Genomic DNA, 16,600 nt, shown 5'->3' on the forward strand with positions numbered 1-16,600 from the left:
CATGTTAAAAACAGATGGATAGATTCTGAGGATGACACCTGACATTGTTCTCCTCACATGGATACATTCACCTACACAATTATGAACATACACACCATGCAGACCCACACACAAAATGCGCAATGAATGGGATGAGTAAACAATGTCCTCAACTATCTGGGTTTTGTTTTCTTTTTTCTTCCTTTATTATTTTTTAATTTATTGATAGCTTCCATAATTATAGATAATAAATAATAATTCCCTTCCCACCCCTACTTTCTATCTCAAATCTACCCCTCATTGTATCCCCCCTCTCAATTAATCTCTTACTTATTTGTATTTTATTTTTTAGTTTTTCGAGGTAGGGTCTCTCTCTAACCCAGGCTGACCTGGACTTCATTATGTAATCACAGGGTGGCTTTGAACTCACAGTGATTCTCCTACCTATGCTTCCCCAGTGCTGGGATTAAAGGTGTGTGCTGCCACACTTGGCCTATTCTATTTTGATGTCATCCTTCTTTCCTCTTTTTTTTTTTTTCAAGGTAGGGTTTCGTTCTAGCTCAGGTTGATCTGGAATTCACTATGTAATCTCAGGGTAGCTTTGAACTCACAGAATTCCCCCTACCTCTGCCTTCCAAGTGCTGGGATTAAAGGTGTGCGCCACCATGCCCAGCTCTTCTTTCCTACTGTTACGAAGATCTAGTGGAGGTATTACCAGGTACTGTGAGGTTATGAATATCCTGGGCATTTTCTGTCTGCAAGATTGCATTGTAAACAGTTCTACCCTTTTTTTGGCTCCTACATTCTATCTCCCACCTCTTCTGTGACAGACCCTGGGTCTTGGAACATGTGATAGAGGTGTCTCTTTGCTAAACGCTCCACTGTTATTTCTTTTCAGCAATATGGTGACTTTATTTTGGAGGTAGGTTCTTCCTCTAGCTCAAGATGACCTGGAATTCGCTATTTAGTCTCAGGGCGATCCTCCTACTCAGCCTTCTGAGTGCTGGCCTGGGATTAAAGGTGTGAGTTAAAATGCTAGGCACCGACTTTTGAGTCATCCCAGTGGTCACTGCCCTCTGAAAAGAGAAGCTTATCTAACAAAAAATGAGTAGCAGTAACATGGGTATAAATATTAAGAAAAGTGCTTACAGGCCAGTTTGGTGAGCATAATATAAGCATTTATTTAGACAGACAACAGCAGATGTTACTCTCTTAGGGCTCATGACCTCCACCACCATATGCTATTGACTAGGTTTTCAGTACCAGGCTTGTGGTACATGTGGGGCAGGCCTCCAGTCCAATTAGAGACATGCCAAGCTGTGGAATTTGAGATAAAATTGAAAAAAGTTAAAGTTCCAGGGCAAAGTTACATGGGATTTTGATTGGCATACAATGAAAAAGAAAATGGGAAAAATTAAAAATATACTTCCTTTATTAGAACTCTGCAAAGAAAGCAAGGCTCAACAGTGAGGATCATAGAGCAACTGCAGTTTTATTTTTATTTATTTATTTGAGATGGGGGGTAGAGAGGGAGGGAGAGAATGCACTAGGGCTACTAGCCACTGGCAAAGACCCCAGATGCGTGCACCACCTTGTGCATCTGGCTAAAGTGGGTCCTGGGGAATCGAATCTAGGTCTTTTGGCTTTGCAGGCAAATGCCTTAACCACCAAGCCATCTCTGTAGCCCCAACTGCTGGTTTTTATTTTTAAGTCGTTTTGTCATTTGCTTTGCCATTTTTAGAAGTGGTAGATTAGGTTTTTGGATGTTAGTGATAATGTTAACAGAAAAAAAGTCTATTCAGAATACTTGTTTTTCAGTCTCAGAGTGTCATCATCCAAGGAAATAAAAAGCCACAAATTAGAAAAGAAAAAGAAGAGAAAATTGAAAAGAGAAGCAACAGCGAGAGCAAAGAAAACCGAGAAGCAAAATTAGATGATCTTGCTGAAAATGTCAGTGAAGATGAGGCTCAGTCAAGTAACCAGCGAAGAAGGGGTGAGTTTGTCTCCATCTTTTTATTTATTTATTATTTATGACACAGCGAGAGAAATAGAAAGATAGCCACTATAAATGAACTCCAGACACATATACTGCCTTGTGCATATGGCTTACATATGTTCTGGGGAGTTGAACCTGGGTCCTTCACAGGGAAGCACTTTCCCTCTCCTCTCCTCTCCTTTCTCCCTTTCCCTTCCCCTTCTTCCCCTTCTCAATCTAGTGTAGGCTGACCTGGAATTCACTGTGTAGTCTCAGGGTGGCCTTGAACTCATGGTAACCCTCCTACCTCTGTCTCCCAAGTGCTGGGATTAAAGGCATGTGCCTCCATACCCAGCTTTGATCTTTTTTTTTTTTCCTTGAGTTTTCGAGGTAGGGTCTCACCCTAGCTCAGGCTGACCTGGAATTCACTATGTAGTCTCAGGGTGGCCAGGAACTCGCATCCATCCACCTACCTCTGGCTCCAGAGTGCTGAGATTAAAGGCATGTGCCACCACACCAGGCCCAACATTATTGTTTTTTTGGTTTTTTGAAGGTAGGGTTTTACACTAGTCTAGGCTGACAAAGAATTCATTATGTAGCCACAGGTAGCCTCGAACTCACAGTCATCCTCCTACCTTTGCCTCCTGAGCGCTGGGATTAAAGGCATGTGCCACCATGCCTGGCTTTTTTAAAAAAAATTAATACCTTCCCTAATTTTATATACTAAACCATGATAATTCCCTCCCCTCTCAAAAATTCACCCTCCATCATAGTCCTAGCTCTCAATCAATCTTTTCCCCCTTTTTTTTTTTTTTTTTTTTTGGTTTTTCGAGGTAGGGTCTCACTCTAGCCCAGGCTGACCTGGAATTCACTATGAAGTCTCAGGGTGGCCTCGAACTCACAGCGATCCTCCTACCTCTGCCTCCCAAGTGCTGGGATTAAAGGCGTGCGCCACCACGCCCGGCTAATCTTTTCCTCTTATTTATGAGGGAAGGTCTTGATTAGGTAGTGCCAAGCACTGCAAGGTCATGGATATCCAGGCCATTTTGTGTTTGGGATATTGCTCTGTAAGAAGTGCTACCCTATCTTTGACTCTTATATTCTTTCTACCACCTCTTCCACAATGGACTCTGAGCCTTGGAAGGCATGATGGAGATGAGTCACTTCTTCTCAGAAACTGGATTGATCAGTTGATTTTTTTTTATTTTTTTATTTTTCGATATAGGGTCTCACTGTAGCCCAGCCTGACCTGGAATTCACTTGGTAGTCTCAGGGTGGTCTCGAACTCATGATGGTCCAACTACCTTTGCCTACTAAATGCTGGGATTAAAGGTGTGTGCCGCCATACCTAGCTTTTTAATTTATTATTGACAAATTACATGATTATAAGCAACATGGTAATTCCTTCCTTCCCCCACTTCATGCCCAGCTTTTAAAAATCATTATTACTTAAAAATTTTTTTCTTTTTGGCTTTTCGAGGTAGGGCTTCACTAGTCAAGGCTCACCTGAAATTCACTCTGTAGTCTCAGAGTGGCTGTGAACTCTACTTCTGCCTCCCAAGTGCTGGGATTAAAGACGCACGCCATCACACCCGGCTTTAAACCTTTTTTTTTTTTTTTTTGGAAAACTTCTATACTTAAAACCATGATAATTCCCATAATTCATAATATCCCCACCCTCCCTCCATTCTTTTTTTTTTTGTTGTTGTTGTCATCATCTTTTCCGAACTCTCAGCACTTTGTTGCCATTTGTGTCATCCTAGTGGCCGCAGCCATCTGGAAAAAGAAGCTTCTCTAACCAATACTGAGAGTAGCATTAATATATATGGGTATGAACATATAAGTAGAGTGCTTACTGGCCAGTTTGGGGGGCATGATATATGCATTTAGCCAGACAACAGCAGGTATTATACTTGAAGCCTATGACCTCCTCACCATTGGCTTTTGGTAAGGTTTTCAGTACCAGGCAGTTATTTTCTCCAGTATAATTAGAGAGCAGTTGTTTTCTCCCATAACAGTCATGCCACTATTGCACTCATTGGCCCATTTGGCCTGGCTGGCCAAACATAAAGCATGCAGTGTCCACTGTTTTTACCACTGATGACTTTTGTCTCCCATTGGCTGCATGTAGTGCAGCTGGTCTACAGGGAGGAGGTTTTTAGCCCAGCCCCACTTAGATTTCTCAGTGATCTTACAGCCCAGGCATGTGGAGTCTTCATCAATATAGGGCATTTTTATCTATTCCTGGTGGGAAACTAAGAGCTTGGCAATAACCTGTAATGTTTTGGGTGCATCAAAGGCCTTTCTGGTCAACAACTCACTGGAAGGTATCCAATCCCTGGCACTGCAATTTTTGTAGGGAGGGAGAGAGAGCAAGAGACAGAGAATGGGCACATCAGGTCCTCCAGCCAATGAAAATGAACTCCAGAAGCTTGGGGCACCTTGTGCCTGTGGCTTATGTGGGTCCTGGGGAGTTGAACCTATATCCTTTGGCTTTGCAGGCAAGTGCCTTAACCTCTAAGCCATCTCTCCAGGACAAATCAATTGATTTTTAATAGTCATCTGATGTGCATCATGTATTGTTTTGGGATAAACTGCAGTAGTAACTGATTTAGCCTTCAAGGCTTTCCTTCTTGGAGATGCAATGGACATTTAAACTGTCTTCTGAATGCAAAATGGAGTGCAGTTCTTATAGGTGTAGTGGTACATGTAGTCTTGGAAAGTCATGTGATAACTATTTTTGTTCTTTTGGTCTATACTGAAATTGATTACTGTTTTTCTCCTGTTAGGAGAATATAAAAACTTCATTTTTAATAATACTAAAAAATATTAGCTGGGCTTGGTGGCTCACGCCTTTAATCCCAGCACTCGGGAGGTAGAGGTAGGATGATCACTGAGTTTGAGGCCACCCTGAGACTACATAGTGAATTCAAGGTCAGCTTGGACTAGAGTAAGACCCTACCTCAAAAGACAAAAACAAAAACAATATTAGTCAATTTTTTTCTCTTGTGGAATACTATGACCACATACAAATTACATCTTGAGGGAAAAAAATTATTGTCCTGTGTTTTCTCTGCCTTCTCTTCTGGACTTTTTACTTTATTTATTTGTCTTTTTTTTTTTTTTTTGGCCTTTCAACTCTATCCTTGGCTGACCTTGAATTCACTATGTAGTTTGCCATGGCTGGAGGCCCTGGTACGCCCATTCTCTCGCTCTCTTTCTCCCATCCTCTTTGCTATCAGATAAATAAATAAAAATAAAATAACATAAAAATCCAAGAAGGGAAATAGGAGGGTTTTTGGCTTTTGCTAATTTGTTTTTCAAGGTAGTGTTTCAATCTAGTTTAGGCTGATTTGGACTTTACTATGTAGTCTGGAAATATTTCCATCCTCCTATTTCTGCCTCCTGAGTGCCGGGATTAAAGGCATGTTTCACCATGCCTGGCTCCTGTCTTGTTTTTTCCAGGTACGGTTACACTCTAACTCAGGCAGACCTGGAATTCACTATGTAGTCTTAGGGGTGGTCTTGAACTCTGGCAATCCTCCACCTCTGCCTCCCAAGTTCTGGGATTAAAGGTGTACTCCACCATGCCCAGGGTAGCTGGATTTTTATTTTAAAAAATTCTATATCTTGGGCTGGAGAGATGGCTTAGCGGTTAAGCGCTTGCCTGTGAAGCCTAAGGACCCCGGTTCGAGGCTCGGTTCCCCAGGTCCCACGTTAGCCAGATGCACAAGGGGGCGCACGCTTCTGGAGTTCCTTTGCAGAGGCTGGAAGCCCTTGTGCGCCCATTCTCTCTCTCTCCCTCTATCTGTCTTTCTCTCTGTGTCTGTCGCTCTCAAATAAATAAATAAATAAAAATTAAAAAAAAATTCAAAAAAAAAATTCTATATCCATGTGGTCCATACATAGATTTACAGAATTAAAGGAAATTATTATTGTAATTGCACTCTGATTTTCCTATTCCCTCCAGAACTCTGATAGGCATTCCTTGGCCCAGACAGCAGCAGACATTACACCCCTAGGGCTCATGACTACCCCTGTTTGTAGTAGGGATCTATTCCTTCCCATGGAGCAGTTGGTTTCCACCATGACAGATGTGCCACTATTGAACCCATTGGTTCATTTGGCCAGGCTGGCCAAATATAAGGCTTGCAGTTTCCACTGTTGAATATCTTCACTGGTGATTTCACACTCTCCCATTGAACTGCATGCAGAATGGCTTCTTCCAGCTTTGTGTCAGCTGGTCTACATGGAGGAGGTTTTCAGCTCAGTTCCAGGAGGATTTCTTGGTGTTCTTACAGCCCAAATATGTGGAGTCTTCAGCAATATGGTGTTCCTGGTGGGAAAACAATGGCATTGGCAATGATTTGTAAAGTTTTATAATGTTTTTAAAAAATTATTTATTTGACACAGAAGAAACGGGGGACAGAGAGAATGGGTGCACCAGGGCCTCCAGCCACTGCAAACAAACTCCAGATGCATGAACCCCCCCCCCCTTGTATATCTGGCTAATGGGGAATCAAACCTGGGTCCTTTGGTTTTGCAATCAAATGCCTTAACCCCTAAGCCATCCCTCTGACCCTAATTTATTTTGTTCTTATTTATTTATTTGAGAGCGACAGACATAGAGAGAAAGACAGATAAAGGGAGAGAGAGAGAATGGGTGCGCCAGGGCTTCCAGCCTCTGCAAACGAACTCCAGAAGCGTGCTCCCCCTTGTGCATCTGGCTAACGTGGGACCTGGGGAACCGAGCCTTGAACCAGGGTCCTTAGGCTTCACAGGCAAGCACTTAACCGCTAAGCCATCTCTCCAGCCTCCTAACTTATTTTATTTTATTTTATTTTTTGGTTTTTTGAAGTAAGGTCTTACTCTTGTTCAGGCTGACCTCGAATTTACTATGTAGTCCCAGGGTGGTATCGAATTCATGCTAATCCTCCTAATTCTGCCTCCCAAGTGCTGGGATTAAAGGCATGTGCCACCATGCCTGACTGGAATTCTTACATGTTCAGATTTCTGCTTTAGTGTAAATGTAAAAATTACATAATTACATTGTTACTCTCTGACAAGACAATTTGCTTCTCTTTGTCTGTAAAGTTATAATCTTACTTTAGCCCAGAATGTCCTGGAACTCAGTCTGTATTTTTAAATTGTTTTTTGGTGGGGGGAGATAGGGTCTTGCACTAGCTCAGGCTGACCTGGAATTCACTGTGTAGTCTCAGGGTGGCCTCCCAACACACGGTGCTCCTCCTAACTCTGCCTCCTGAGTGTTGGGATTAAAGGCGTGCGCCACCATGCCCAGCTAATTTGGTTTTTTACTATTTATCTCTGGCTAGCATTGAACTTGTGATCCTTCTCCTCCTTCAGCATTTTTACTGCTTGGATGAACTGCTGTTTGCAACATCCTTGAATATGTTGTGGCTTCACAGGGATACTGCTGCCTCTGCCTTCCAAGTGCTTTAAAGCTTGCACCACCATGCCTGGCTCCCAACTCCTTTTTCTTTAGTTTGTAATAACTGTAAAGAAAGTTATGCCAAAGTACAGATTTTTTACTTACTCCTAAGATTTTTTTTTTATTTTTATTTTTTTAACTCCTAAGATTTTAAGGATCCTCACTCATGGGTAATTCTGCATAAAGAGATACTTTAAGACAGTGTTCTGAAACCAAAAATGTATTTTGTTTTGTTTCTTTGATTTAGGGTCTCACTTTAGTCCAGGTTGACTTGGAACTCATAGAAATTGGGAAGAGAGTACTCATGAGCATCCTCTTCTTACCTCAGTGTCCAGAGTGCTGAAGAATTTGTTTTTTTTTATTGTCATTTTTGTTTTAAACATCTACTAACAGGCAGAGAAAGAGACAAGGAAGGAGAGAGGGAGAATATGAGTATGGGCATGGATACAAACTCCAGATGTATGCACCATGTTGTGTACCTGGCTTTTCATGGGTACTGGGGAATTAGACCCAGGTTGTTAGGCTTTGCAGGTAAGTGCCTTAACTGCTGAGCCATCTCTCCAGTCTCCTTGGGTGAGACAGAAAGTGTGAGATGGGGAAATAGGGAGAGAAGGAGGTGGGTCAGCTTCCTGCTGCTACAAATGAATTCTATACATGTCACTCTGTGCATATGGTTTTGTGGGTACTAGTGACATGAACCTGAGCTGACTTTGAAGCTGCTGGATCATTGCCCCAGCCCTCACTTGATTTTTTTGTTTGTTTTGTTTTTTGAGGTAGGGTCTCACTCTAGCCCAGGCTGACCTGGAATTCACTATGTAATCTCAGGGTAGACTTGAACTCATGGTGATCCTCCTACCTCTGTCTCCCGAGTGCTTGGATTAAAGGTGTGCACCACCATGCCCAGGTTTGAACAATTTTTTTTTTTTTTTTACAAATAGTTGTACAAACAAGATTAGTAAGGATCTGTTTGAGAAGGAAAACAGATTCCTATAGTATTCCAAAAATAAGCTTTATTTATTTATTTATTTATTTTTGAGGTAGGGTCTCACTGTAGCTCAAGCTGACCTGGAATTCACTATGTAGTCTCAGGAGGCCGGATAGATCTTTTATTTAAAGTTTGGAGTGCTTTCAGAATTGTGAAGCCTTCATGAAGATACTACATTGTCATTAAATGATTGTTTTGTTTTCTTCAAGCTAATAAGCACAAGTGGGTACCACTGCATTTAGATGATGTGAGACCAGATATTCAGGAAAGACCTGGATCCAGGAATAGTTGTAGATATCTACCTGAAGCAAATAAAGCAGCACAAAATAATAGAAAAAATGACACAAGAGGTAAGTTACTATATTCTAAGAGAAAAGTGGGTAACAGTAGAACTGAAGTTAGCTTGAATATTTATTATACTATGTATAATAGTATAAGCCTTTTCTAGAAAAATGCATATGTATCCATTAAACCTACATACCTTCTGAGATTATTCATAAGACCTAATAACTTGTGACATATTCAGCAACAGTAAAACTTAACATTTATAGGTGCCCTATCCTTATTTAGCTTTCTTTAGATAGGATCTCACTAAATACTTGAGCCTGGTAAGGTACTGTCTTTGTAGCCCAGGCTAGCCTCAAGCTTGTAATCTTGTTTCATTTTCCAATGTTACTTATAGTCTTCCTTCCCTATCCAGTCCAGGATTGCACGTTGCGTTTTGTTTATGTTCTCTTTCATTTCCATTTGAAGCAAGATCTCTATAGTTTTTGCTGTTGACTGCTGCACTGGTCATGAGCTACTGGGAAATTCTCCTTTGCCTTTAGACTGGTAGGATTACAGACGCCCATCATGCCATCTGGCATTTTACATGGGGTCTGGAGATCAAACTCATCCTTTCTTAGTTTTTTGAAGTAGGGTTTCACTCTAGCCCAGGCTGATCTGGAATTCATTATGTATTCTTAGGGTGGCATTAAACTCAGGGCAGTTCTCCTACCTCTGCCTCCCATGTGCTGGGATTAAAGGAAAGGTATGCACCCCCACTCCAGGCCCTTCTTCTTTTGTTTTTAAAAATTATTTATTTGCAAGCAGCAAAGAGAGAATGCATATGAACGAAAATGAGAATAGGCACCTAGGGCCTGTAGCCATTGTAAACAATTGTGTGCCTGCACTACTTTGTGCACCTGGTTTGGGCAATGGGGAATGAACCTAGGCTGTCAGTCTTTGCAAGCAAGTTCCTTTAACCATTCAGCTATCTCTCCAGCTCAAGTTGTTTGTCTGCCTTCCTACTTTTCCTTTTTTGTCTTGGTTTTTTGAGGTAGTATTTTGCTCGAAAACCCAGGCTGACCTGGAATTCACTCTGAAATCTCAGAGTGGCCTTGAATTTACAGCAATACTTCCACTATGTCCACATGAGTGCTGGGATTAAAGGTGTGTGCCATCCCTCCTGGTCTAATGTGCCTCCCCCCCCCCACCGCCCACCCTGCCCCCATGCCATAGGATTTCCTCTAGTACAGGCTGAACTCGAATTCATTTTGTAGTCCCATGGTGGCCTTCAAACTCCCAGCAATACTCCTACCACTGCCTCCCAAGTGCCGAAAAGCATGCCCCACCACACCTGGTCTTAGAAAGTTGCTTTTTAACCAGCTTATTAGGTCTTGATTAAAAAAAAAGGAAGGCAGAAATATTTGGAAGAGTGGGCTGTTTTGCTATTTAGACAATATTATCAACTCAGGCATGGTGTCATTCATAATATTGCACATCAAAAATTCTAGAATTGACAGCTGGTCGTGGTTGTACATGCCATTAATCTCAACACTCGGGAGGCAGGGGTAGAAAGATCTTTTGAGTTCTAGGCCACCTTGAGACTACGTGGTTAATCCCAGGTCAGCCTGGACTAGAATGAAAGTTCTAGAATTAGATCAGGAGAGATGGCTCAGTAGTTAAGGCAGTTGCCTGCAAACCCTAAGGACCCTGGTTTGATTCTACAGCATCTACAGCAAACCAGATGCAGAAATTGGTGCCTGTGTCTGGAGTTTTGTTTTTTTTTTTCTTCCAGGTAGAGGCCCTGGTATGCCCATTCTTTCTCTGTCTCTTTCTGCTTGCAAATAAAGTTAAAAAAAAAAAAAAAACAACTCTAGAATTGCATAGTACTAAATTCCCCACCTCTAAAATTATCTTTCAAAACAGGACACAAACACTAAAACAGAACCCAAGATATGTATTGGTCAGGTATGAAGTGGTATTACTAAAGATATGTCCAGGCAATAAGTAGCTTTATGGTAGTACAATTGCATGACTTTGACCCCAACCCCACAAAAACTGACTTTTCTGTCCTCTAGCTTGGATTGTTCAAATTGCAGCCTTTCAACTTCCTCTGCCGTTTTATTGTGCCACGGTCTCACCATGTAATAACTCAGGTGGCTTTGTTTATGTTTTTTTTTTTTTTGAGGGTCTCACAAGCTTAGGCTGACTTGGAATTCATTCACTATGTAGTCTCAGGGTGGCTTGACTCACAGTGATCCTCCTGCCCCTGAATGCTGGGGTTAAAAGAGTGCACCACTATTTCCGGCTGACTTTCATTTTATAATCTACCTGTTTTAGCCTTTCTGTAGCCTAGATGTGTATACCTGTGGGTGCAGAAGTGCTTTAACATAGTATTGAGGATAGATGGGACCTTCATAGAGGGCATAGGTCTTCAGTTGGAATGACCTATATTATAGATGGGTGGCATTACTAGGGAATGAGTGGATGCTACTGACATCTAATAGGTGGAGGTCACATGGTGACATTAAACATCCTATAGCACACAAGATAACTTTAGTACCCATACTCCACCGCAAAGAGTAAAAATGTAAGACTGAGAACTTCTTGTCACTGGGATTTGCATGTCTTTATTTATTTTTTGTTCTTCAAGTTAGGGTCTCTCTAGCTCATTCTGACCTGGAATACACTATGTAGTCTCTGAGTAGCATTGAACTCACTGTGATCCATCCACTTCTGCCTCCCTTTTCTTTGTTTTTATTTATTTGTTTAAGAGCGACAGAGAGAAAGAGGCAGAGAAGAGAGAGAGAATGGGTGCGCCAGGGCCTCCAGCCAATGCGAACGAACTCCAGACATGTGTGCACCCTTGTGCATCTGGCTTATGTGGGTTCTGGGGAATTGAGTCTCGAACCAGGGTCCTTAGGCTTCAGAGGCAAGTGCCTTTACTGCTAAGTCATCTCTCCAGCTCTTTCTTTGGTATTTTAAGGTAGAGCGGAACACTACATCAAAAACAGAAACATTGCTGGAGAGATGGCTTAGCGGTTAAGCACTTGCCTGTGAAGCCTAAGGGCCTAGCTTTAATTGCTCATTACCCATGTGAGTCCAATGTACAAGGTGGTGCATGCATCTGGAGTTCATTGTAGTGGCTAGCTGCCCTGGTGTGACCGTTTTCTATCTGCCTGTCTTTTTATCAAATAAAATATATAAGTAATATATTTTTTTAAAAGTTGGGAATGGCAGTTACTATGTTCGAGATAATAAAATAGGTAACTTATTTTATCATAAGTTGCAGTGTATCAAAATATTTCTTTTGCAAAAGGTTGGAGACGAGATAGAGAAAAGAAAGATGATCAAGATGAAGTGTCCAGTGTGAGGAGTGAGGGTGGCAATACCCGAGGTTCCACCAGAGGCCGAGGAAGAGGACGTGGACGGGGAAGAGGACGAGGCAGAGGAAATCCTCGATGTATGGCAAGATTTTATTTTTGTTCTGTTACGTGAACTGTGGAAATAATGAGCAAGTACATTTAATTCCTTAGTTTCATACAGTATCTTTTACAATTTGACTTATTCTTAAAGTTACTGGTGTGTGTATCTATGTGTGTGTCAATTTCCTGCTGGCTGGGGACTTTGCAGGTGAGCAAGTTCCTTTAAGCACTGCGCCATCAACCTGAGTCCTTAACTCTTTCTTTTTAAAAAGCTAGCATCAGTGGTTTTTTTTTAAATATTTTTATTTTATTTTTACTTAATTATTTGAAGGTGACAGATGTGACAGAGAGAAGGAGGCAGAGAGAGAGGGAGAATGGGTGCACCAGGGCCTCCAGTCACTGCAAACAAACTCAAGATGCGTGTGCTACCCTGTGCATCTGACTTATGTGGGTACTGGGGAATTGAACCTAGGTCGTTTGGCTTTGCAGTCAAGTGACTTAAATGCTAAGCCTTCTCTCCAGCCCAAGTGGTTTTTTTTTTTTTAACTATTTCTTTCAGTTTAAATGGTTTTTCTTGTTGAAGTACTTCATTTTAGAATTGGCCTTAAAGTAACATACTACTTACTTACTGTGGTAACCTTGCTTTTCCTTGTTCCTACCAAGTGAACTTTGATTATTCATATGGCTATCGAGAACATGGTGAAAGTAATGATCAGCCATTTCCAACAGAACTCAATACCAGCATGATGTATTACTATGATGATGGCACAAGCGTACAGGTGTATCCTGTAGAAGAAGCTTTGCTGAAAGAGTACATAAAGCGTCAAATGTAAGTTGAAGTTAGATGTAAATATGCGATGATGCTATTGTAATAGCATATTAAAGTATCTGTTAGTGAATGTCATGACACCATTAGTAAAGGCTGGTGACATTTCTATCGGTTCATGTGTCATCTACTTCCTCTGTTTAAAGGATATCAGTTAAAAAGATATTTTAAAAAATATTTAAAAGATATAGTTAGAAAATCACTGCATAATTAAAAAATAAGTGTAAGAACAAAAAACTACAAGTGAAACATACTTCATTATTTGCAAGGATGCTTAGAAATGATGGGTGTGGTCCATTGTGCTGTAATACCAGTACTGGAGAGGCTGAGGCAAAAAGGTTGCTAGCCACTGCAAATTAATCCCACATACATGCACTATTTTGTGAAGATAGCTTTATGTGGTCACTGGGGAATCAAACCAAGGCCATTAGATGGTGCAAGAAAGTGCCTTTATCCACTGAGCCATCCTCCTGCACTTACATTCTGTGTTTTTATTGGGATGGGATTATACATGCATGAAAAGTTATCAATAAAAAATTTAAAAGTTTTGGGGAAAGTTCAGTGGTGAAGAGCACTGTCATTCCTTAAGCGTGAAGTTTTCTTTGACCAGAGACAGTCGTTTGACTCCCCAGAACCAACATAAAGGCAGACGTGTCTGCAAGTCCAGTAGGGTAGAACTGGACAATTTGCCAAAATCTCTGGGGGTGAAAGAGATACCCCATCTCAGGGCTATTCACAGTTAATGATAAGAGCACACCCAGTGTTTTCTGGATGTACATGTATGGGGTGTGTGCATGTAAGTATGTGCACATTTGCATATAACACTGTTCATATATACGTGCAGAAAAGAGCCAATAAAATCAATAAAAAAATGAGAGGCTTGTGTAGGTTGTGCCAGGCACAGTGAGGTCATGGATATTCAGGCATTTGGAAGAATGATTTGTAAGGAGTCCTACCCTTCCTTTGGCTCTTAACATTCTTTCCACCACCTCATCTGCAATTGATGCTGAGCCTTTGAAGGTGTTTTAGAGATGTCTCAATGCTGATCACTCAACTGTCACTTCTTCTCAGCACTGTGGTGCCTTTTTAGTCATCCCAGAGGTTTTTACTATCTGAAAAGAGAAGCTTTTCAAACAAAAGTGAGAATAGCATTAATATATGAGTATAAATATTAAGAGAAGTTACAGGGCAGCTTGGTGAGCGAAATTTATACATTTAGCCAGACATCTGCAGGCATTACACCCCTAAGGCTATAACACTCCCAATACCACATCTTAGATTTTAAGTACTAGCATGTTTTCCCTTCTGTAGTGTGTGGTTGGTTTCCTCCATAACAGACATGCCACTATTGCATATTACTTGGCTTGGCTTGGCTGGCCAAACTTCAACCTTGCAATATCTACTATTCTTTATCTCCACTGATGACTTCTCTCTCCTCTAAGGCTGCATACAGTGTGTGTAGCTTTTTCAGCTTTCTGTCAGCTGGTTTACAGGGATGAGGTTTTCGGCTCAGCTCCAGTAGGATTTCTCAGTGACCTCGCAGGCCAACCATGTGGAACAATAGGGTCTTACCATCTATTCCTGTTGGGAAACCAAGGGACATGGTAATGTTTTGGGGGCATCAGGGACCTCCCTGGCCAACAACTCACTGGAAAGTATTCCCTCTGGCACTGAAATTTTTCTAGTAACAACCTATGGTTTCTGGGTACACCATTATTCAAAAAAAGTAGTTTTCCATATGTCTTATTCATATCCTCTTACATTTTGATTAACCTCCCTCTACCCTTTATTCAATCTCTTCCCCTGATCTTACTTAGGCTGTTTCACCCATGGTAATCTGTTCATCTGCTTACATATATGCCACCCCCTTAAGCAGCCCCACCTTATAGCTTACTTGCCTCTGCTACCTTATTCCAACTCACGTACAATTCCAAACATTTGTAGCTAGCTAGGATCCACATATGAGAGTATTATAGCATGTTTTCATATATATGTGTTTTTATATATAGTATATGTTTATATGTTGGCAAAAGAAAAATCTGTCCTTGTGATTTGCATAGCCCACTTTGTAAAATGTGAAATGCTCCCCCCCCCCCCCCGAGAGTCTCGCTCTAGAACAGGCTGACCTGGAATTCACTATAGACCTCAAACTCAAGGTGACCTTGCTATCTATGGAGTGTTGGGTTTAAAGGCATGTGCTAACATGCCCAGCTTGAATTGCTTTTTTTTTTAATCCTTAGATGGTGAAGACGGAAGTGGCTATATTTTAAATGGTATAGGCATATTTAATTTTTTGGTCTTTTTCAACACAGGTCTGTTAGTCCAGGCTGACCTGGAATTCACTCTGTATTTTCAGACTGGCCTTGAACTAATGACCATCTTTATATCTCAGCCTCCTGAGTGCTCACATTAAAAGTATTTGTCACCATGCCCAGCTGAAAAATATCTTTTTATTAAATAGAGTGGCTCCTTCTGTGTTGTAGAAAGTAATTTCTTCATTAGCACCAGCTAGGCACTTTTGAGATGTCTTCATGGTGGGTTTCATTAGCTTGTAGTGCAGAGCAACTTGCTTATTTTGTTCTTGCTCCTTTTGTTACAGTTGATACAAACACTGAAGAAAAGGGCCTTTTTATGGGCAGAAAGTGCCTGACATGTGGCTGACAAGTTCCTATTGTTAATTCCTGACTTTTTTTGTAATTTGCTGCCAGGTCCCTTCAGTGGATATGTAGCTCCTTCAAAGTGTTCAGACAAGTGAGGGAGGAGCAGAGCTACTACAATGTGGGCCAAAGTTCTGGCCATACAGTGTAGAATCCAGAGCTTCTAAGGTAGGACATAATATGTCCCCTAGGATATGAGCAATGTCAGATACAACACTGGTAATGACTCCTGTTGCTGCTGCTGCTGTTTGAGCAGTATAATTTTTGGCAAATGGTAGTAGAGTTATTAGGGCTCATTAGCATTCTTTGATCAGTAGAGGATTAGCTTTGAGGACTCTTAGTTTGGACTATTTTCTTTGTGTATGCAATGTAGACTGTAGAGAGTTTGATGGATTAGGGTTTAAGGACCTCTGTTTTTTTGTCACTGAGAAGTCGCTATTATTAAAGCTTATTTTATTTTAATTTATTTGAGAGAGAGGTACAGAAATAGGCAGAGGGAGAGAGGGGGGGAAGAGAATGAGGATGACAGGGCCACCAGCCACTGCAAACAAACTCCAGATGCAAGTGCCCCTTTGTGCATCTGGCTTACGTGGATCCTGGGGAGTCAAACCTTGGTCTTTTGGCTTTGCAGATAAGCACCTTAACTACTAAGCCACCTCTCTGTATCTCGAAAAGTCACTTTTAAAAAAATATATTTATTTGGGAGAGAAAGTTAGAAATTATGGGGTAGCCATGGCCCCTTGCCACAAAAATGAATTCCAGATGCATGCACACCATTGTGCATCCATCTGCCTTTACATGTGTACTGGGAAGTTGATTCCAGACAAAGCACCTTTGACTGCTGAACCATCTCCCTAGTCCTCGAACTCACCATTATTTCTTTTATGAATATATTTTAAAATTTTTATTTATTTATTTATTTGAAGGCTATAGTGGTGGGGGGGGGGTGGAGAAAAGAAAGGGAGACTGACAGACAGAATGAGCATGCCAGGGCCTCTAGCCACTGCAAACCAATTCTAAATGTGTGTGCCTCTTGTGCA

The 16,600-nt window shown here is 41.3% G+C and overlaps 1 protein-coding gene across 9 annotated transcripts in view; it reads left to right on the forward strand.

Moving 5' to 3' along the window:
* The window catches only part of Larp1b (La ribonucleoprotein 1B), a 122,698-nt gene that overhangs the window by 16,085 nt on the left and 90,013 nt on the right, over nucleotides 1-16,600 (forward strand). For all 9 annotated transcript variants that reach the window (XM_045131652.1, XM_045131653.1, XM_045131654.1 and 6 more), the window contains exons 4-7: nucleotides 1,798-1,972; nucleotides 8,598-8,738; nucleotides 11,972-12,115; nucleotides 12,741-12,906. In XM_045131652.1, the coding sequence (XP_044987587.1) occupies nucleotides 1,798-1,972; nucleotides 8,598-8,738; nucleotides 11,972-12,115; nucleotides 12,741-12,906 (626 nt within the window). The remainder of the gene's footprint in view (nucleotides 1-1,797; nucleotides 1,973-8,597; nucleotides 8,739-11,971; nucleotides 12,116-12,740; nucleotides 12,907-16,600) is intronic.

Source organism: Jaculus jaculus, chromosome 12, assembly GCF_020740685.1.
Source record: "Jaculus jaculus isolate mJacJac1 chromosome 12, mJacJac1.mat.Y.cur, whole genome shotgun sequence".
Taxonomy (NCBI): domain Eukaryota; kingdom Metazoa; phylum Chordata; class Mammalia; order Rodentia; family Dipodidae; genus Jaculus; species Jaculus jaculus.